Genomic DNA, 22,729 nt, shown 5'->3' with positions numbered 1-22,729 from the left:
ATAAAGCAAATCCCTTAAAGGCACCAACTACATAGTCAAAAATCCTTGAAATTACACTGAGTTGTGCCCATAAACAATGTTCATATCACAAAAGAAATTGATCAAACTTGGAAAGCTAACTCAAAATTATGCCAGCAAATTGCTTTCTAACTTCATTCACCCCATCCAGAAGCTAGAGCAGCAGCAACTTCAATAACAGTGGTGGTCACTGGTGGCACGGGAGCAGCATCCCAATCCCCTGCTGCTAAAGCAACTGCAGTTGAACAAAATAGGGTTAAAACTAATTAATAAAACAGGCCAGCAAATATAACAGATGCCAGCCAAATAAGTAGTTTTTCCACATAAAGATTTTAATTCTACAAGTAGTTCCACCTGGTTTTCCAACAAACCAAAATTATTCAAAAAGAATCCAAAAACAAAACAAAAGAAGGTAGTAAGGTTCTACCTGGTTCTGTGGCCCAAGTAGTAGGAACTGCTGAGATAGGATGCTGAACATGAGGGCTCCACTGAGTATCAGCAACTTGAACAGGCCACTGGTCAGAGGTAAGGGGAGAAGCAGAATAATCAATGAGTCCGTAATTGGGAATGGCAACTGCTTCTTCCTCCTTCTGTTGCTTAGCCTCCTCAGATTCACGATAGAAAAACAAATCTACATGCACATACAAAGGATAACCCATTTTCAATTGGCAGTTTAGAGCTGTGAAAAGATTCCACCAAACAAAGCCCTCAAGTTTCTTCCTCACTATCACATCCCACTTATGTCCAGGACGAATAGTACCGTGCATCTGCAGAACCTTTCTTGGCAAGAGCCAAAAGAGACCCTATGCTATGCTTCCCCTTGTTGTTGGCAGGGATACCAATATCAACGTACCGCATTGGTGAATCAGTGTCACAGAAGGCAATGGTTGGGATATTTCCAAGAGCAGCTTTCTTAATGGGCTGCAAGCAGCTTTTAGTAGTGAGTAAAAATAAGGACAAACAAAAGACAAGACAAGCAAACACAGATGCACACAGATCACGGCAATATACATAATCTTCTAATATATGATAGCATTCAAAGTCTTCAAAACTCTTATGCGAATAGCTTTCACAATAAAAATATGCGAAACAAATAACCAACCAGTAACAGAACTTAAACCAGGTATCACATGAAGTGGGGAAGCATTAATCACCTGGTGATCTGTCCTTGGATCAGTTAGGATGAGGAGTCAGGGTTCATTGAAAGATGTCTGCAGCTGGTTAGTGAAGGTAGTAGGAGTGTGCCTTCCGGCAATGGCATGGACACCGGTGTACTAAGCAAACTTAAGGACTGCTCTCTGGCCGTTAGGGCTTGCAGATTGTACTGTCATGTCTTGTGGATTCTAAATTGCAACAATCACGCAGGCTGCTAACTGAAGCTTTTCCCATGTCTACCCCAGGTTGATTATGTATATGCCTAACCATCAAAACATCACTCACAAGTATCAGTAAATCTTCACAGGTAACCAACACGAATACACGACTTTTACACAAACACGGAAAGTGAAAGATGACCGAGTCCAGTGTTCTTTGTACACGGATAAGAAAAAATTGATGTACGTATAAAAGAACAGAACTCAAAATCAACTAAACACAACTAAACCATTCAGCATTTTTAAAGTCTCGATAAAGCCAACGAGATCAACACCACTTTACATTATTATTTATCTCTTTATGTAACACTTCCAATCGGAAATAAGCACACACACAGGTAAAGAGCTCACTTCGAGGGTGAGCACCTCCAGAAAAGGGGGAGAAACAGATAAGGAAATAAGGAGACTAGGTTTTCATTCAGAATAATCATACTGCATACGTAGCTACAGTGACTTAAATACTAGGGTTTTCAATAAAAGGCCTCAGCCTTAATACAGACCCAATGTAATACTGAAATCAAATAAAGGCCCAATTACTTAGGGCTCTCAACTGCAATTAACGAAATGATAAAAACAATAACATATGGCCCAAGCCCGGCCCATGATCTTCACTTAAACACTTCAGAATGCAAGTACACTACACGGAACTGAAGTAAACACTTCTCTTTCTCAGCAGTTCCTTTTCCACCGTAGACTTGCACGTGGGTTAGGGTTTCATCCCTAACCCTTCCCCTCATCTTCTTCCGCTAATCTCTTGGCATCACCGCTTACGGATGCTCCACGCCGGACTCGTTACATACCCTCTTCCTTAGAACACCTTGCCCGTAAGGTGAGGAAAGTCCCCTTTCAGCCGTGCGTACGTCTCCCAAGTAGCGTCGGAAGCGTCTTGGCCATGCCAACGGGTAAGTAGTTCGACTCTTGCTTTGTTTCCTACTTTTCGCATCCTTCGAGTGAGTATTTCTTCTGGTTTGGGGTAGATGACTCCATTGTTATCGAGTGGGGGTAATGACTGTACTGCTGTGATTTTTGACCCGAGTTTCTTTTTGATCTGAGATACATGCACGGTGGGGTGAATTCGTGAAGATGATGGTAGATCCAATGTATATGCGACACTCCCAACGCGCTGCAAAATTTTGAACGGCCCATAGAATCTTGGAGCGAGCTTGAGATTCCTTCGTTGGGCTACACTGGTCTGACGGTAAGGCTGTAGTCTGAGGTATACTGAATCTCCCACTTGAAAATTTTGTTCCTTTCTCTTTAGGTCTGCATACTTTTTCATTCGATTTTGAGCTTGCTGAATGTTTTGTTTGAGGAGCTTAGTGACTTGATCCCTGTTGCATAGAGTATGGTCTACTGTGTCCACTCTAGCTGTCCCTGGGATGTAGTCTAGGATTCGGGGTGGGGTATAACCGTAGAGTGCTTCGAAAGGAGTTAGTTTTGTAGATATGTGTTGAGTGGAGTTATACCACCACTCAGCAAGAGGAATCCAGAGTACCCAATCCTTTGGTCTGTCCGAAGTAAAACACCTTAGATAATTCTCCACAGTCTTGTTGACAGCCTCAGTCTGGCCATCCGTTTGTGGGTGGTAGGCTGTACTTTAGTGCATTTGAACACCCTGGAGTGAAAAAAGTTCCTGCCAAAATTTACTTGTAAAAGTGGTGTCCCTGTCCAACACAATTGATGTTGGTAGTCCATGTAACTTGAAAATGTGCTCAAGGAACAATTCAGCTACTGTTTTGGCAGTGTATGGGTGTTTCAATGGAACAAAGTGGCTGTATTTTGTCAAGCGGTCTACTACAATCCAAAGGCTATTGTAGCCTTGAGAGTTTGGGAGGTCATCTATAAAATCCATTGTTATGTTTGTCCATGGTTGGGAAGGGATGGGTAAAGGCTGTAGTAATCCGCTGGGCAGAGTGTTATCTAGTTTTACCCTTTGGCACATGTCACAAGCTCTAATGAATTTCTTTAAATCCTTCTTCATGCCGGGCCAAAAGAAATCCCTTCGCATGCGATGGGCTGATTTGTCGTACCCCGAGTGCCCTCCCCAGGGGCTGCTGTGCGAGAGATCCATTAACTTTTGCTTGAATTCCTCATTGTTAGGAATGTACAGCCTGCTTTTATATAGAAGAAGTCCCTCTCTCATGGTGTATCTAGGATTCAAGTTGCCCTTGTTGTAGCTTTCTAAAAGGGCTTGCAAGTGTGCATCCGAACCATAGGCTAGCTTCAACTCGTCCACCCATTCCACACTAGGAAAAGTAATCAACATAAGTGTCCCTTCCTCAGCCTTTTCCATTTTGGACAGAGCATTAGCAGCTCTGTTTTCAGACCCCCTCTTATACTCCACTACAAAATCATATCCGAGGAGCTTAGTAATCCATCTTTGCTGCATTGGTGTCCCAATTTTCTGATCGAGCAAGTGTTTAAGACTTTGCTAATCTGTTCTCACTATAAATTTCCGTCCTAGCAAGTAGGGTCTCCATTTTAACACCGCGGATACAAGTGCAAAAAATTCCTTCTCATATGTTGAAAGTGAGAGTGCCCTGCCCTTTAAGGCATAGCTGTAAAACGCTAACGGTCTGCCTTGCTGCATTAAAACAGCCCCTACAGCAGTGCCGGATGCATCGCATTCAATCATGAATGGGATGGTGATCTCGGGTAAGGCCAAAACCGGGGGTTGGGTTACCGCTTCCTTCAACTTATGGAATGCCACTTTGCTATCTTCACTCCAAGAAAAACCATCTTTCTTTAGCATTCTTGTAAGAGGGGCTGCAATCGCCCCATACCCTCTAATGAACCGTCGATAATAACCTGTTAATCCCAAGAATCCCCTTAGTGCCTTTAGGGATTTTGGTAGGGGCCAATCGATCATGGCTTTGAGTTTTTCGGGGTTCGCCTTCACACCTTCCGCTGAAATCAAGTGGCCTAAGTAGGCGATTTCTTTGCAACCAAAGTTGCACTTAGAGTTTTTTGCAAACAATGAGTGCTGTCTAAGTATCTCAAGAGTGAGTCTTAGGTGTGTAACATGCTCTATTTCAGATCTGCTATACACAAGAATATCGTCAAAAAACACAAGTATAAATTTTCTTAGAAAGGGGCGGAATACCTCATTCATTAGGCTTTGAAATGTGGAATGAGCATTAGTAAGCCCAAAGGGCATTACTAGGAACTCATAGTGCCCTTCATGAGTTCTAAACGCTGTTTTTGGAACATCATTGGGCTTAACTCTGATTTGGTGGTAGCCGGACCTCAAATCCAACTTTGAAAATATCATTGACCCTTGTAGCTCATCCATTAATTCTTCTACCACCGGGATAGGGAACTTATCCTTGATGGTAACACTGTTCAGCCCACGGTAATCCACACATAAACGCCAAGTTCCATCGAATTTTCGAACCAGCAGGACGGGGGAAGAGTAAGGACTTTGGCTTGGTTGAATTACCCCCATCTTTAAGAGTTCCTGAACAATCTTTTCAATCTCATCTTTTTTATAGTAAGGGTAACGGTAGGGTCTTATGGATATGGGTTTTGTGTTTGGTATGGTGTTTATGGCGTGGTCATGGGTTCGTAGGAGTGATAGTCCTTTTGGTTCGGCAAATATGTCTTTGAAATGATTCAACAGGTTCTGAATTGTGGCTGGAATGGGTGTTTTTGCTTGCTGGTCAGATTCCATTTGCCCTTCTAAAAGCTGTAAGATAACTCCTTTATTTTGGAACTTGTCATTGCTGTAAAATGAACCTTCTTCTATCATGTGTGTTGCTGTAAGGCCCTGCAAAATCACTTGTTTTCCATTATAACAGAATTTCATTGATAGCTTTTTAAAATCCCATAAAATTGAGTCCAAGTCCCTTAACCATTTGATGCCTAGCACCATGTCACAACCTGCTAATACCAAAATCTGGACTTCCAACATAAAAACAGTTCCCTGAATTAAAAGTCTCACATCTTGGCATGTTCCCTCACTTGGAATGAGATCCCCATTAGCAACTCGTACCTTGACTTTTTGAGTGTCATCAATAGCTAAGTGAGATTTCTTAATGATAGCCGGGTTCACAAAGTTATGGGTGGAGCCGCTGTCAATTAAGATAGTGAGCCACTGGTTGCCCACTCTCCCTTTTACCCTCATAGTCCGTGGGTTGTGAGATCCTGTGATGGCATGTAATGATATTTCTGGGTTAGGTGGGGTAATGGTGGTTTCAAAGGTAGCTTGAGTTGTATCATTTTGGTCATACAGCTCCTCCCCAATGGCATCATTGTACTCACTGTCCAGCAATACTTCCTCTAGTAAATAGAGCTTAGGATTTTTACATTTATGGCCTGGCACCCACTTGGCGTCGCAATTGTAACACAATCCTTTGTCTCTGCGTTCTTTCATCTGAGTTTGGGAGATTTTGTGGATGGGAAATTGTGGCTTGGTGTGGTTGGATTTGGAGTAATCTGTTGGGTGGGTGGGAGGATTTTTTAAAATGCCGGGATCGGGTGAGTATGGTGAACTGAATCTGGTATATCGTTTGGGTAGGTTAACCTTTTCCTCTTGAAGTTTAGCTAGACTATATGCTGTGGTAAGGCTAGTGGGATTGAACATTCGAACGGTTAACCGGATCTCATCTTTTAAACCACTTAAAAAACAACTCAGCTTGTAAGTGTCCAACAAGCCCTTTAATCTGTTAGAGAGGGTCTCAAACCTTGCTTGATAGTCTTTGACAGATCCCACTTGTCTCAGTCTAGTGAGGGCTTCCATTAGATCGTCATAAGCATTAGGCCCGAATCTAATCAACAAGGCCCTAGTGAATGTTTCCCAATCCCGAAACTGTGCAGTATCCTCCATTTCTTGAAACCAAATAAGGGCTTTTCCCACCATGTGGAATGATGTAAGTCTAAGTTTTTGATTTGGTATTGTATTGTGAAAATGGAAAAATTGATTAACTCTATAAAGCCAACTTGCAGGGTCTTCCCCATTAAAAATGGGAAAATCTAACCTTACTGTGCGAGCTTGCACATCTCCCATATTTTGATATTGAAATTGCTGGTTGTGAGGGATTTGTTGCTACTGGTATGCTGATGCTGTTGCTGGAACCGGGGCAGATTTTATTGCAGCTGCATTTGTTCAAAATCATTCCCAGGTTGCTCACTAGAGGATGAGTCCCTATAGCTGACATGGGGCTGCTTGTTCTTCATTCCAGCTGTTAATATCGCAAGCTGTTATACGATGATCTCATTTTGCTGTTTGAGAGTAGCCATTTCATTCTCTAAGTGTAAAAACTTAGCATCAGATGATTTTTTTTATTTCAGTGTATTGACTTTCGGAAGTTGTTTTTAGGGCAATGAGCCCATCTTGTAGTTGATTGATTCTTGTTCCTTCAGCCATTGTAAAACATTGCCAAAATTCGGTGGCTCTTGATACCACTTGTAACACTTCCAATCGGAAATAAGCACACACACAGGTAAAGAGCTCACTTCGAGGGTGAGCACCTCCAGAAAAGGGGGAGAAACAGATAAGGAAATAAGGAGACTAGGTTTTCATTCAGAATAATCATACTGCATACGTAGCTACAATGACTTAAATACTAGGGTTTTCAATAAAAGGCCTCAGCCTTAATAGAGACCCAACGTAATACTGAAATCAAATAAAGGCCCAATTACTTAGGGCTCTCAACTGCAATTAACGAAATGATAAAAACAATAACATATGGCCCAAGCCCGGCCCATGATCTTCACTTAAACACTTCAGAATGCAAGTACACTACACGTAACTGAAGTAAACACTTCTCTTCCTCAGAAGTTCCTTTTCCACCGTAGACTTGCACGTGGGTTAGGGTTTCATCCCTAACCCTTCCCCTCATCTTCTTCCTCTAATCTCTCGGCATCACCGCTTACGGATGCTCCACGCCGGACTCGTTACACTTTACTTTCCACTCCTTTTCATCACCCCCAATCAGAATAAAACACAGATAAGGAGGAAAAAGACTTCACAATCTGAGAAAGTGAAGCGAGAAATACAATCGCTGCAATGCTTGAATATGTGATGCTCCATCTGGAAGTCACAATTTTTAGTTCCAAGGTGGACCTCCGAGGCCAACATCATATGAATGTCGGCTTCCTTCTGTGAGAGCTGGTGAGGGGCGGCGGGAGCAGCCATGCTTCTAGGAGTGGAAGAGCCGAAAAGCAAGTAGAAGACTGCGAAGCCCTAACCCTAGCAGTACATTTATATGGCATCTACACACACCCTTTAATTTTATTGACTTAAATGCCCTCCTGTCACTGATCTCAACAGGACTTTTGATATACACAAGAAAAATGATGAATGTACAACTATTTTATAATTATTTCAGTTGACCACATACTAATAAATCCAGCCACAGGTCCCTTTATTGTTGATCAGAACGATGCATGAATGATCAAAGCCTAAAATCTCAACATTAAACTTCCCCCAAAAAATTCCCCACCCAGCCTTATCCTTTTCCTAGTTCCTAAACCCCACCCCAAAAATTAGTGTGATTCTCAGTATCATAATACCCTATTAAATCGCTGAACTTAATAAATTGTTCGATCTTTATTATTTTAAAGCATAGTCTACATGCCACAAGCGCAGAGTAAAACAAAATATAAGGCACCACAATGTTCCATAATTTGGACAGACGCATGTAACTTAAAACAGACATTTTTAAAGGTGCAATAAAATATAAGGCATCACAATGTTCTGTTACAAACTTTTAATCAGTTTGTGCTAGAAGGAAGAGAGAGAGAGAGGGGGAGGGAGAGAATGCTTCACCCAATGATGATTAAATTAAAGTACCCAAACAAAAATTAACAGAGACCAAGATTAAAAAAATCACTAGAATCACTCAAAAATGAACACAAACCAAGTGTTTTACAAAAAGAAAAAAAAACACACAATCATACTCCTATCATTGTCACCAACTGATATCTGTCTACATTTTAAGATGTTCCATATGCCAACCACATAAATAGACATACATTTAAAATGTGCCACTTAATAAATTTGATTAAAGAGACAATTTAAGAAGAAGAAAACATTTATGTTTTTGAGATTTACTCATATCTCATCGAGCAGGCTGCTTTCACAGGTAACCAACAGAAAATTTGGCATTGCTTGTCAAACCAGGGGGTTTAACTGATAATAAAAACCCATACAGTCTAATTTTCTATTAACTAGTGTGAATAAAGTACAATCACATGCATGGTCATTTCAAAGTGATCAAACCCAACCTAGGTAAGTGAAGAGAACATGCATTCTATTCTACTGAGCGTTGGAGAAGAGCAGCAACAAAGTTTGGCCTTGAATAATCACACAAATCAAATCAACTAAAACGGAAATTTAAGTTTCAATGAGATGAGGAAGAAAATGGGTGCAAGTGTGCTGCTTTACATCATCATCCACAAACAGCCCCATAGTTTCCTTTTCTATTTTTATCCTCTCTATGTTTTTCTTAGAATGCCTCAAAGATCTCATAAGATTAATTGTTTTGAGTTCCATCGCCATCGCCATTTCTTACATATAAAGGATCTTAGAAGATTATGGGCCCAGTTTTAGCCAACACCAAGGCTCGTAATAGGATGAGCTTCAAGTTAAATACCTAAAGGAAATAATTTCTACTAGGAAAAAAAAAGATGATGAATCAAACAAATTAAGATCATTTTTTGAATGCTCAGAACTTCAATTTTTTTTTTTCAAAAGCTCCAAGATAAAAACTAACATAGTATGATTTATCTTCCAGACATGTAGAGTCATTTTCGACTCTAAAAAGAGATTTTTAATTGATTGCAGAAGAAGTAGAAATAGATTTTCCTTAATTCTCTTCATTCCAAAATTGAGATACATAAGATACTTCACATCTGACAAAGATCATTGCAAGAGGAATATATAAGTTGCGTTATTAAGCCCCAGGATTAGAAGTAAATATGTTCCAAGCATGAATAATAATAGTATAAGACATCAAGGTACTCATAAAAAAAATAATATAAGACGTCAAGATAAATTCACTTACTTGCCCTAATTTAACATCCCCACGGCTTGGGTTATAAAGGACATGAATGTTACCAACCAGTAGTCTTCTGGATGGATCTTTTCGCATCTTCCTGTATCGGCACAAAGTCAGCCTTCAAAGCAATAAAATATTGCTCATAATACCACTAAAAAACTCAGCAGATGCATATGAATTGGCACCTCAAAAACAGAAAGCTGAGCAACATTATCACAAAGACCAAACTCCTTGAATTCAAATACTTTGTCCCTCTAATAACCGGAACCTAATAGAAATGAGTTAAAATTATTCATATATCTGAAGTCTCAGAAATATAATGCAAAATTAAACATAAATTTCTTACTTATCAGCTTTCCAAAACATAGCACAGCCATCAGCAGCATCTCCAGTGCGTCTCTACAAATGCAAACAACTTAGGAATTTTTAAGTTCAATTTGAAGAAAGCTGTAATTTAATACAATTACTTGACACACATACAGCTCCATTTGCACGGGTTGCCAGGTTCCAGACTTCATTTATCAAGTGAAATACCACCATATGATGGCCCGTTTATTAGATGAAGCATACCACAAATTGGCTCACTTTGATAACATTAGTTTCCCACAGATGTTTAATTTTATCAAACATTTCTTAACATTGAAAATTTTTCTATTTCTTAACATTTGTTCTCAGTGACATCAGAAATGAGTCTATTTAAAAAATTTTAAAAAGAAACCTTTCTGGATTTTAATGTGACCCTGTTATCTCATATGCCATCTCAACTTTACCATATGGTCTGTGACTTCAGTGCTATGAGAAAGCCAGACAAAATGACTTCAATTTTATGGTCTCCAAATTTGCCCCTATATAAACCCAAATATGCAGGATACCAACCTCAAGTTCACATGATGCAATCATCTGGGACAGAACCTCTCTTAATCATCAACAGCTTCACAACCTCTCATCAGCAGCTTCACAACCGCTTAATGTCTTAAATTGACGTCCACCAGATCAAAATAGACCTCCATCTGATCCACCATTCATACAAGTCTCAACTTTTCCATTTACCATGGCCTTCGTATTTTCAGCTTGATGGACCTTAACGAATATATGTCCTCGTTCGGTGAACTGTCAAATGCTCAGTATAATTAATAAACTGCAAAGCTCTGGTTGAGAGGGCCAACCATAATCGTCTACCAGTAAAATAGATCACTAATTGAATAAAATGTTAACAATATAAATTAAAGATACTGAGCAGTGAAAAATCGATGGTGAAGAATTACTTGGTGGGTAATTGACAGAAGGGCTTTAATGAGATTTGCTTACCATCAAGGACAACCTGCCTACTCAAAATCAAGAAGATAAATGAGTAGCTACAAATCTGCACATATGACCATTACCAAAGATATAATTATGAAAATATATAGATATATATATATATATATATATATAAATATATCTAGATCAAACATAGATTTACTAGTTATTGCCGTAACAAATGGGTGTATGCCCAATATTTCGTTACCTTCTTCACTCAAATGTCATACAATAAAATTTGAAATGAGAATGGAAAGGAACAAACCTATTGCAATCGCCCGTCATCAAAGACACAAAAAATAGCAACGTACAAAATCATGCTACCAAAAACCAACTGCTTGGCATACTAGTCGGCTCATGGTACCAAAACACCCCACCTCTACAAGAGGTACAAAAAATTACCCGTTGCATCTCCACAAAAAACCTTACATTTGTCATATTCACATGATGGCATCAAAATTCCACCAAGAGGTACAAAAATGCCTTACTAATAACTACTACCTTTCCCTCTCAAAAAGAACCAAAAATTACATGTAACCATATTGACAAACTACACCCAATCCTCTCCAAGAGGAACAAAAAAGAAACACTTTGCAGAAAATTCAAACTACACCCAACCTTCTCCAAGAGGAACAAAAAAGAAACACTTTGCCAAAACAGAAACACTTTGCTATATTTTCAAACTACACCCAACCCTCTCAAAAAAGAACAAAAATGAAACACATGACACAAACTGCACCATGGCCATTGCCAACAAACACAAAATCAGCAACTCAATTATGGCAGCACATCTGAAAGAAAACAACTATAATATAAAGACCTTTTTAATTATGCATGCAATCTTTAATCAAACAAAATATATTCAAAGACACATTTAACCAATAGCTGAAGACCTCCTGATTTCCCGATGGCATTGATTGTGTGACAATGCTGTTTTGTGTCCCAACACCAACCCCATCATCAAATTGGTGGTGTTGAGATCCCGGGGTGTCACCCAATTGTGTTTCATCATCGAATATTTTTCTGCAAGCCTAAGTTAACAAACAACAAAATTGGCCCAAATGTTAGAATCAAAATACTAACAACGGAACTTTAATTTGGAAATTAAAGTACCTTTCTCTTTCTTGCCATCTTCTCTACGGGCGGAACCTTTCTCTTACTTGGTGGTCTCCCTTTCCCTCGGACCACGTGGGGGCTTAATATCTTCTTACCCTTATCTGCCTCAACGTTCGGTCCGACCTTGGTTGATTCGACCTTCGACCTAAATGTTACATCATCACATTTTGAGTCAAAGTCATTGACATATCGCATGAATGCATTGACACGCTCATCACTTGGGGATATTTTTGTTGCCAATTTCATGCATCTTTTAACCACCATCTCATATCTCTGTGCATCTCCACTGGCCCGCAAATCATCATAACTACTTTTAATCAATGTGTACCTCTTCTCGTCCTTTCTCCAGCGATCCAAGACATATCTATCTGGCAGCACATTAATCCTATTCAGCTGAAAAACTTTTAGTGCATGCCTACATAGAATTCCCCTCATCTCAAACAATGCACAAGTGCATTTTAACTCACACTCATCTTCGTTATAGTAAACTGTGTAGTGGACTATCTTGGTGCATTCATCAATCGATATTTCATCGAAGATATCGAAAGTTGAAATGCATCCTTGCTTGGTTACCAGTGTGCAATTACAACACATTAGGCCTATCAACTCCTTTTGGAACTCTTTAAACTTTGCATTTGTGTAGACCTTTTGAAACTGCTTCTCAAAGTTGAAAGGGCAAACGCAAGGGCTCATTTGGTTGATAGAGTTAAAATCAGCCGTTGTCTCAACCTCCACCTTCTTTCTTAGTGCATTATCAAATTGGTCCACGAATTCCTTCAAGGTTGTACCGGAGTGGACATACCCGTCGAAAAAAGCATTCATGCTTTCTGACCGTTGTGTCGTGCTCATACCAGCCCAAAAGACATCCTTCAAATAAACCGGAACCCAAAAGGTCCTTTCCTCGTACAAGGACTGGAGCCAACTATTGCCTCTGAGATCATACTTATCAAGAAGTCCACCCCACATCTCCTCAAATTCCGTGCAAGTCTGTGAATCATACAATGCAGTTTGAATAGAGGTCTTCAACCCTGTACTGAATTGGGAGTGAGATCCTAACTTCTCTAGAAGTTTACGCATTATATGCCATAGACAATATCTATGGCGGGTTTTTCGGGAATACAATAGCAATTGCATTCTTCATTGCCCGGTCTTGGTCGGTTATGATGGCTTTGGGCGCTCGACCATTCATGCAAGACAACCACATGCGAAACAACCAAATAAAGGTATGCGTGTCCTCGCTTGACAGCAACCCCGCCCCTAGTAGTATGGACTGTCCATGATGGTTAACACCAACAAATGGAGCGAAAGACATCCCGTACAGGTTTGTTAGGTACGTTGTATCGAAAGTTACAACGTCTCCAAAATACTCATAGGCCGCTCGACTCCGTGCATTAGCCCAAAATACATTTCGTAATCTTCCCTCATCATCCACATCCATGTAAGAAACGAAGCCATCATTTTGATCTCTCATTCTTTGGAAATACTCATTAAGTGCTTCGCCACCTCCTTACCCAATCTTAAATGTCTAGCTTTGTCAATGAAATTTCGACAATCTTTCTCTTGAAAATTTAGATTCTCAAAACCCCCCGCGTCAACAACAAGAGAATAATAATTCATGTTCATTCGTATACCGGCTCTATCATTGAGGTCGAGGATCCTTTGACTGTATTCATCAAGACACTTATGAGATCGCAAGAGTCTTGTCTTCTTGGGGCTCACAGTAATGTGGTTGTGCTGATTTTCAAAAGTGGTGACAACCCATTTGTCACTCTTGTTCAACCTCGCATTTAACTTTGCCTTACAATCCGTTTTAGTTGTTGGTCGTGGCTTCGAGATATTAATGTTCTTAGGTTGGTATTTTCCGCCACGGGCACAACCAATAGTCACGTACACAGGCCTCTCAGCATCATCTTTCTTAGTCCTCTGTGTCCTTACACCAAATCCTTCTTGCTTGGCATATTGCTTATAGTAGGCAGTAAGCTCTTTCAAACTCTCGAATTCCATATCAGATCTTGGTGCTTCAACCCTACCCTCATCATCCGAGACAACAATTGTACCCTCTAAATCTTCATCTATGTCAATTAACATTTCTAAACATAGAAACATAAGGCTAGATTAGCATAAATTCAAAATTAGCGTCATTATAGTGAAAGAAAAACCAGACAAAAGTGCAATACCATCAGCAGTATCAGAAAATGTAAAACTATCATTTTCTTCGAATTCTCCAAATTCAGAAAATTGTTGCCTATAGTTGTCCGGATTACTCGGCGACAGAGGGTGGGGCATATTTATATCAAAATGATGTTGCAATTATGCAATCAATTGTGTTTCATGATCACGTCAAATGCAAGTCATTAAAAAATAAAAGACATCAATATGCCTACTCACATGGTAAACGTTTGGATTTTCTTCAAGATTGAGAGGCGTCTGTAATGAATGTGAAATCGATGTCGAAGGCCTACGATCTTCCTCTTCCCCCATTTAAAATTAATGAGAATGTCTTCCGAGACTTTAAAGGCGAAGCACATGATGGCAAAAGAAGGGAAAAAACAATTAAATTCTCATAATTGATAGTAGTAAAAATAAATAAATAAATAAAAAGAATATGGGATGATGTATTTTTGGGGTGAAGAAAACTAAGAACTCCCAAGTGGTCTTATTTTGTTTCATAATTGGCTCGGGTCGATCTGCCACATCATAATATTCGAAAATGTCTAATCTTAGTTTACAAATTATAGCCCATGAAGTCCATGCAGTCCAAATTCTACAGCCTTCTTCCATCATAACAAGAAAAAGGATAGAAAAGCAACAACACCAAAACTAGCACTCAGTTATGAATTTATACATATCATGCATTTCTATTTTCTTGAATAAAATGTGTTGGACGGATATTGCTGAGAGCACTAGAGTTTGGTTAAATTTTGATTAAAAACATTAAATTTTATAAATTTAGCTAGGCACTTTTTTAATAACGCCACACACTTGAAAATGAGGATTTTCAATAATGAATTATCCCAACGGTAGTATGCAGAAAAATCGAAAAAAAAATAAAAAAAATAAAAACTTCAAGTTAGATAGTGCTTGCATAAACACAATCATCAATTTTAGAGAACCAAAGTATAAAACATAAATGGGCATGCCTGAGTACTCAGATGATGATGATGATGTATCTAATTGATTGATTTGACATAGCCCTCATCCGAAATAAATTTTGAGGTCTAAACTCCCCTTAAAAAAAAATTGTCACGACCCAATTCAATTAGGACCCAACTGTAGGAGAGTAGCATTTTTCTTAGCATAATTGTTTAGTTAGGATTTTCTTAAGATGGTAGACGATCACGATGTGTTGATGTGTCATTGTTTCTTCTATTTAATCATTAGATTATCTCTCATTTTTTAAAAAAAATAAATCTAATGACTGATTAATAATATTTTATCCATATAGTATGATGAAAGTGAAAAGACTAGTGTAAATCCGTACTATATGTTATTTTCCTAAACTAATGTTCCGTGAATTTGATATGTTCAATCAACAACACAATCAAAACAAAGTTAATGTCATTTTCATATGGTCCATATCTTGTCTCTTTTTAAGAGTAGATTTACTTCTTATTTAGTGAATTTAACGCACTCAATAGACATAATGAAAATGAGAGATGGACATGAAACCAACCCTAAGGAGGCATAGAAGGGACATAAATTGAGGCAAAGCATTAAAGGTTTGCATGCTTACAAATTTGGAGTGGACCCTTCTCGATGAGTACAAACCTAGTTGGTTTGAGTTCTTTTTATTCAAGTCTTTTCCATAAGATCAAGCATCTCTAACCCAACTAAAAGGCATTAAGAAAGATACCCAACCCAACCTCGATAACATGACATCCTCCTCATCTCATCCCTTTTTACAGTATATATATTTCTTTTGGGGTGTTGCTTTCATTGCCCATTTATTCATAGGTCAAACTCAAATGCATGAATGGCAAGTTGTGGTAGTGTAAATGTATCTAAATCACTTTTTGTAGTCGGTTTGATGAGAATATATACCACTTTCTTTGGTCCTACTTCAGCTTGATGAAGTTGTTTTCGCTTCCCATACTACCTCAAAAAATAAATCCCATGAAAATATATTAAAAAAAAGTGAAAATATATTCCCATCAATTGGTTTATTTTATATTGTCCAAAAGATGTTGGGTGAAACGATATCCAATGGTGTCTTCCAATGGCATTAAACCAAAAAAAAAAAAAAATTGAAAAGCTTCCATATAGCTTAGAAAACATTGTGGATATGAAGGCAAATTGGATTTTATTATAATTTTTGTTTATAAATAATAAAATTTGGGTACAAAGTGGAAGCTTAGCCCTCCTCCCATTAATAATCCATGGATTCTAAGTAAAGGTGGGATTTGATCTTACATCACTATCATGATCCGTGAAGCTGAAACATGTTACCAAATTACCAATTAAGAACCATATGAACATTCAAAGTCCTTAACATTATCAATTCAACACCCATAAGTTCCCATTTTATTAGACACGATTCCCCTATTTATTCTCACAGTTACAATATTTACTACAGGGCTGGCTTATTTAAAATACAATACAATGTTCCTTGTTTGATCGATGAATGTGATAAATTAAACAAAAGGAAAAACAACTCCTTAATCTTAGATTAAAAAGACATAAAAAAAAAGTATCTTTTTTTAAACAAATATGTGAAGGCACCACAGCTATCCTATATTGGGTTGCTATGAAAATCCCATCATGAATCTAAAACTATTAACTGTTTTATGATCTGGGTAAGACTAAAACAACAACATTGCATCTTCCAGTTGAGTTGAACTTTTCAGTTCATGTTCTTTTCAAGGAAAGCAAACATCAGAAGAAGACCAAATTTAGAGTAGAACTTACTCGGGGATGACGAGGAAGCCGCACGAGGAGACTCGGGGAGAGGATGGGAGGGTCGGAGGGAGGGGTGCAACCAACTAGGGCATTGTTTGGGGAGAAAAGGGGGGGGTGGGAGAGGATGTTGGGGGGCGACGAGGGGGGTGGGGAGAGGAAGAAAATGAGATGGCTGGCGATGGGAAGGGAGGAGAGCTGGGCGACGAGGGGTGTGGCGGCGTTGTGCAGACGGCCTCGGTGTCACTGGAAAGAGACGGCGTCATCGGAGGCGATGGGCAGAGCACAATCGAGAGGGCGAGGGCGAGGGTGGTTTCGACGCGGGGGAAACTCGATTTCGGGGGGAAAGACAAACCAATTACAAAACGCACGTTTTGGGTTGAAAAAAAAAAAAGGGACACATAATGTGTAAGGCAATACTTCTACGGGCAGTCGGCCCTTACAAACGGCGCGCAGTCGCCTAATTAAATAATATTTTTTAATGCCACGTCAATTATTAAAAATAAATAAAAACAAAAAAACAAAAATGCAGGAAAGACACTACTGTTAGCTTCTTCTTCTTCAAGTTTCTTTTTCCAAAATATTGTGAGCTCTGCTGCGTAAAAGGAAAAAATTTTTTGTGCTTGCTTTGATTGTTGAAGGAAAGTGGAAAAAAAACTGGAAAAAACACTGAGTTCAGTTGTGTGGGATCGTCGTCTTCGTCTTCTTTTGCATTGAATCATCGACATTTTCGTCTGTAAATAAACCGGTAAGAAATCACATTGTGTGTGATACCTCATATGATATGGATAAGGATAGGTGGTGTATGAGATCCCACATTGCTTGGGAAGGAAAAGTTCTTACTCTTTATAAGGTTTCAATAGGGCTCTAATTGTATCATTGACTAGTCCTTTTGGAGTATAGGCCATGTGGTTTGGGTCTTCTATTGGGGCGTTACACTGTGGGTCTTCGTATTCTTCTTCACAGTACTCTACCGTGTGGATCTTCATCTTCTTCTTCACCGTGTGGTAAGAAATCACATTTTAGATTGTGTTTTGAATGTATTGAATGAATTTGCTCTGTTTTGAAGCTATTTTTTCAGGCTCTGTTTTCAAGCTTGAAAACATGTCTAAAAATGGGATTCAGTTTCTCAAAATCGTTTTTTGATGAATGTTTGTGTTGTTCTCATGTTGTAATATTAGGAAATAGAAAATCGAGAACCCATGAGCTTGCTTTCCCATTCACAGACCCGCTTGCAACCGTGTCTCACATTGTTCCTATCAATGGGAAATGGTCCAGCGATCCTTCTTTGGGTTCAACGGCTCAACTTTTTGAGCAGCATTTCGGTTCGATAATGGATCTATAGAAATCGTAAGGCAGGGGCAGAAGCTTGTGATTGACTATTCTTGTCAATTGTAACTTTCTTTAGAGCAAAAAGAACCAATGTATTTGATTATAATGAAATAAATACAAATACCTTTTTTTATTTTTTTATTTAAGTTTGAAAATGATTTCCTGACTTCCTCTTTGTGGTTCTTGTGAAGTCTAGCCTTCTTACCTCCACTAGCTAGCACCTATCCGGCCTACATAAAACGAGTTGACCATTGGTATCATATTCTGTAATACATTTACTAGATACTTAAGTTCAAAGACAAACACAATAACTTCCATGACCACAAATTCCGGCCTATATAAAATGTTTACGTATTTCTCTTACAAGAACTCCATATTTAACCATTTAGTTGGTCTTGAAATCCTTAAATCCTTCATAAATAAGGTGTCGTAAGATAACAAAAGAGTGAAAGTAAAGTAAAAAAAATAATAGCAGAGTATTTGTTATGATAAGTAGTACCCCTTGGTTTTAATGAATTCATTATGCATGTCTATAGCTGATTGTTTTACTCTTTTAAAATTGTTTTAGTTCATTTTTATGATTTAACTTTACAATATTGGCAATTTGTTCACTCTTCTTTATAATCTATTGTGTAAGATTGCATCTAAAAGTTTTCTTAAAATAATAGCTGTAGCATACTATTTCACATTCTTTGCTGCACGAATTTTCTTGGTGCATTTGTTAGACATCTTTATAATGAATCTTATAGGTTTTGTTATTCATTTGAGAAATTTCATTCTATTCACTGAAAAAAGTCATAGAAGAAAACTTTATTTTGATAAGAAACTTTTAGCACACCAACATGCGTCTTTTTTAAGTTAACAAGTTTTGAATTGGACTAATGAAGGTGCTAGAAACAATAAATTACGGTTATAAAGGAACATCTTTTGTCTTGATGTACCATCATAAATAATGCTATCACAAGCATTAGATCTGAATGAATTGGACAAGGGAGATGCAGGTTTTATTAGGATTGAGCTATATTAACTTGGTAGATCTCAAAGTTTAAGGATTGGAAGCAATATTTCTGTCATTATTGTCTATGATCCTAGTCTTTTCTTATATATTTCTGTCATTATTGTCTATGATCCTTGTCTTTTCTTTTATAGCTATTTAGTGCTTCAATGTGATGGGTGGTGAATTAGTTTTGAAAATAATTAGTTTTGGAAGTAAATTAAATGTTTGACTTGTTGCAAAAAGTTTAAAAAAGCCGCTATTTGAAAACATGTTGAATTCTCTGAACTATTTTGCTCCTATAAAAATGGTTTTACAATTCTTTTTAATGCAGCATGTCAGCATGGGAAAAGGGGAAGAAAACACATCTCTCTCAACACCAAGTAGCTCAAATCCTCCAACCGCGGTATGTTATATGATTATTAACATTTGTTAGGAGTTTGTCATACTCGTACTTACTAATTATCATTATTATTGTTATGTTAGGATATCCCAACAACTGCTCTAAACTTTCTAAATTACATGCACGGTTACCTTGGACCAGGGTCTGCATGGTCACCGACTTTTATCACATATCCAAATGCATACCAATGTCCAAACAACATTCAAATGGTGATGCAACTTTGTTGTTTAGTTTTTTTTTTTTTTTCCTGTTTTCTGGAAGTTTAATTGCTTTCATTTTTAGCAGAATACTAGTTACCCATTTCAATATGGGATAAGACCTTCGACTCTTCCGATGGCTACAAGTTCCGGAACGACCGAAAGATTCCAAGAGGATACACCCGGGTGTAGGGAAACTGAAGCGCCATGTTCCTCCTTTAGGGTTCATGAACAAGGTGAAGAGGATAGGCCAGATTCAGGGGAAACTTACAATGGCACTGTCGGGTCACCTCCGTTAGACCGAATGGATGGTGGTGATATGATTGAGGAGCCAAAAGCGGGGATGGAGTTTGATTCTTTTGAGAAATTAATGAGCTATTACAAGCTATATGCTAAGAAATGCGGGTTTGGATCCATGACACAAAGGAGTGAAAGGGATGACGAAAGGAGTGTCAGATATGTCACTCTTGGTTGTGCCCGTGGGGGAAAAGCTCGGAATAGGACAATGAATGTCGCCAAACCACGCCCGACAGGAAAGACTGATTGTAAGGCAAGGATTAATGCCTTAAAAGTTGAGGGAAAGATGCGGTTGACATAGTTCATAATACCCACAATCACGGGCTGAGTCCACAGAAATCTCGCTTCTTCCGATGTAATCGCGAAGTTAGTGAGACTGTAAAAAGGGTACTAGATACTAACGACATGGCTGGCATTCGAATGAACAAGAGTTTCGGATCTCTTGTTGTGGGCGCGGGAGGATTTGAGAACCTTCCATTTTTGGAAAAAGATTGTCGCAATTACATCGATAAGGCAAGACATCTACGACTTGGAGCAGGTGGTGCTGGAGCGCTTCGAGACTATTTTTGTAGAATGCAGTACAAGAACCCCGGATTCTTTGCCTTGATGGATTTAGATGATGATGGGAGGTTAAAAAATGTCTTTTGGGCAGATCCACGCAGTAGGGCAGCTTATCAAGATTTTGGTGATGTGGTAACATTTGACACCACATACTTGACAAACAGATACGGGATGCCCTTTGCTCCATTTGTTGGTGTAAACCATCATGGGCAGTCGATTCTCTTAGGAGCAGGGTTAATTTCCAGTGAGGACACAGAGACTTTTACATGGTTATTTCAGACCTGGCTGCAGTGTATGGATGGTATAGCCCCGCCAACTATTATATCTATTTATACACGTACAATAGTCATGAATGATGAAAAAATTAAAACAATAAAATTAATTTAACATCTTGAAGAATAGATCAGACTCAAAAACCCCACTTGAGATTTTTGCACTATGTATGAGAAAGCTCTGAACAGTTTTTACCGAAATGGATTACTTGTTTTTTTTTTACCTGATTTGGGAGGTATAAACGTGAGAAAAAAAAAATGAAAGCCACAGATACTGCTACAAATACGTTTCTTTCTTTCTTTTAAAGACAACGTTTTCTTTTAACGAACCACAACAAATTAAGAGACTATAAAGTCGTCCCCTATTGCCTCGGGAGAGTAGAATTTTTCTTCTAATTTCTACACAAAATTCTGCAACGCTTCCAAGATATCATATTCAACCAAAATACGTCAGTGTTTCACCATAATCTAAATTATATCATCAACATTTGAATTCTTCCCAACAATTTTGATTTGGAGCTTTGAACAAAAGTGCAAAATTCACCAAATCCAAACGCAGTCTTCTTTAATCACAAATCTTGAAACTTAAAATCTGATATTGATACACATAGAGCAAAAATATTATGTATCCAACTCAAGAAGCCCAGATTATAAGGACTCTGCATGCGAATGTGAGCATAAAGTCACTTGTAATAAGAACTATCAGCAGACAATGAAAGAAAACTACGAAGGAATTAAGCTTTTACATCAGTTTGCTAGGCTTCTAGAGCAAACTTATGACCATAATAATGCTTATTCTGTCACATAAGCGTTATAAGACTTGTCATTTTTTCTTTGGACAGTAACAAGGCATGAAAAATAGGTAGCAGCAAGGCCTGCGTCGATTAAGGTCCCCTTAACACCTGTTCAAGGGCCTTGGCTATGCACTCTTGAAAAGAGGCCCAACTTTTCCTCTCATCATCGCCCTGTTCACCAACAAAGGTACAAGCAAGTAAAGACCAACAAAGATATAAGCATGTAAAGACTAGAACCAAAACAAGTAAACATAAGTTTAAACTACAATAGCACAAATAATAAATACCTCAAAAGTGTCCAACAACGAGTTCATCGTGCCATCTATTTTGCCCTTAGTGATCAATGAATTAGTACTGGCATTATCCTCAATCATTTCTGTGCTGAATTCACTTTCATTCTAAATTATCATCTCAAATTCTTGCCATAGAGTGTTGATTGCAACTGTTTGCAAAAGCATAACTTTTCAGATGTGGAATTCTAAAAGGCTTATTTAGATATTGACTATAACTCTGATAATACAGTGCATGTTAATACTTACATAAATATAATTCTCAGATTACATAGGAAAGTATCACGCGAACATCTAGAGGCCAGAATGTGACTAATGTTCTCTAACCAATTAACCTCTTTTATTTAATTACTATTCAAGATCAAGAAATCGCCATGTTCATGTCATCTAAGACTAAGACCTAACTCTTTTTTTTTTTAATATTCCAATAGAAAATAATTCCCCCCCCCCCTTCATTACAATTCTTTTTTTATCGGTAAACAAGATTTTATTAACCATAAGAATAGGCAAGAGCCCAAGTATATGGGACATATACAAGAGCTATCATATTGAGAAGTAACTGTCCAAAACAAGAAAAATATATCATCTCAAATTTTCTGAAACAAGAAACAACACAATTCACCAAGCGACTGACCAATACAACACAAAACTGAAACTGAAACAAGCAAGAGCTCATTGAAAATACACTGGACACAACACATAACAAAATGAGAGACAGGACACATTTAATACACACCAGAGATTAACAAACAAACAAAAACTGAAGAAGTCGATGATACAAATTTTCTTTTATAGATTTTATGTTTATATATACAAGCAAAAGCTATGTTTATACATATTTATCTTTTTCTGGGTAGATTATATTTTAAAAGAGTTCGATTAGAAATTAG

The 22,729-nt window shown here is 38.2% G+C and overlaps 2 protein-coding genes and 1 pseudogene across 2 annotated transcripts; 1 reads left to right on the top strand and 2 right to left on the bottom strand.

Annotated features, from left to right (window-relative positions):
- Positions 1-120: 120 nt before the first annotated feature.
- On the bottom strand, positions 121-7,543 carry LOC109020595 (annotated as a pseudogene).
- A 2,190-nt stretch (positions 7,544-9,733) lies between these two features.
- Positions 9,734-12,883, bottom strand: LOC109020597 (protein FAR1-RELATED SEQUENCE 1-like). The gene is made up of 3 exons (XM_035689155.1): positions 11,804-12,883; positions 11,584-11,721; positions 9,734-9,790 (listed from the first exon to the last, which is right to left on the bottom strand). Exons 1-3 carry the CDS (start codon positions 12,881-12,883, stop codon positions 9,734-9,736), a joined length of 1,275 nt encoding a protein of 424 aa, XP_035545048.1.
- Positions 12,884-20,327: 7,444 nt separating this feature from the next.
- LOC118348160 (protein FAR1-RELATED SEQUENCE 8-like) lies at positions 20,328-21,563 on the top strand. Its single transcript, XM_035689154.1, has 2 exons — positions 20,328-20,784; positions 21,367-21,563. The coding sequence occupies exons 1-2, from the start codon at positions 20,328-20,330 to the stop codon at positions 21,561-21,563; spliced, it is 654 nt and encodes a 217-aa protein (XP_035545047.1).
- The last annotated feature ends 1,166 nt before the right edge of the window (positions 21,564-22,729 follow it).

The sequence above is a fragment of the Juglans regia genome, chromosome 4 (genome assembly GCF_001411555.2).
Source record: "Juglans regia cultivar Chandler chromosome 4, Walnut 2.0, whole genome shotgun sequence".
Classification (NCBI taxonomy): domain Eukaryota; kingdom Viridiplantae; phylum Streptophyta; class Magnoliopsida; order Fagales; family Juglandaceae; genus Juglans; species Juglans regia.
The sequence above is the reverse complement of the archived record's forward strand: the minus strand, read 5'-3'. Positions and strand labels throughout refer to the sequence as shown.

Bases quoted from the DNA above. Each gene is read 5' to 3' on its own strand.
- LOC109020597 (XM_035689155.1), bottom strand. From the start codon at position 12,883: ATGCGTAAACTTCTAGAGAAGTTAGGATCTCACTCCCAATTCAGTACA. The intron at 11,722-11,803 runs GTACTTTAATTT...TTGTTAACTTAG, and splicing joins AGATGGCAAGAAAGAGAAAG to GCTTGCAGAAAAATATTCGA. The intron at 9,791-11,583 runs GTCTTCAGCTAT...TTGCATTTGTAG, and splicing joins TGCCATCGGGAAATCAGGAG to AGACGCACTGGAGATGCTGC.
- LOC118348160 (XM_035689154.1), top strand. From the start codon at position 20,328: ATGGCTGGCATTCGAATGAACAAGAGTTTCGGATCTCTTGTTGTGGGC. The intron at 20,785-21,366 runs GTATAGCCCCGC...TGATACACATAG, and splicing joins CTGGCTGCAGTGTATGGATG to AGCAAAAATATTATGTATCC.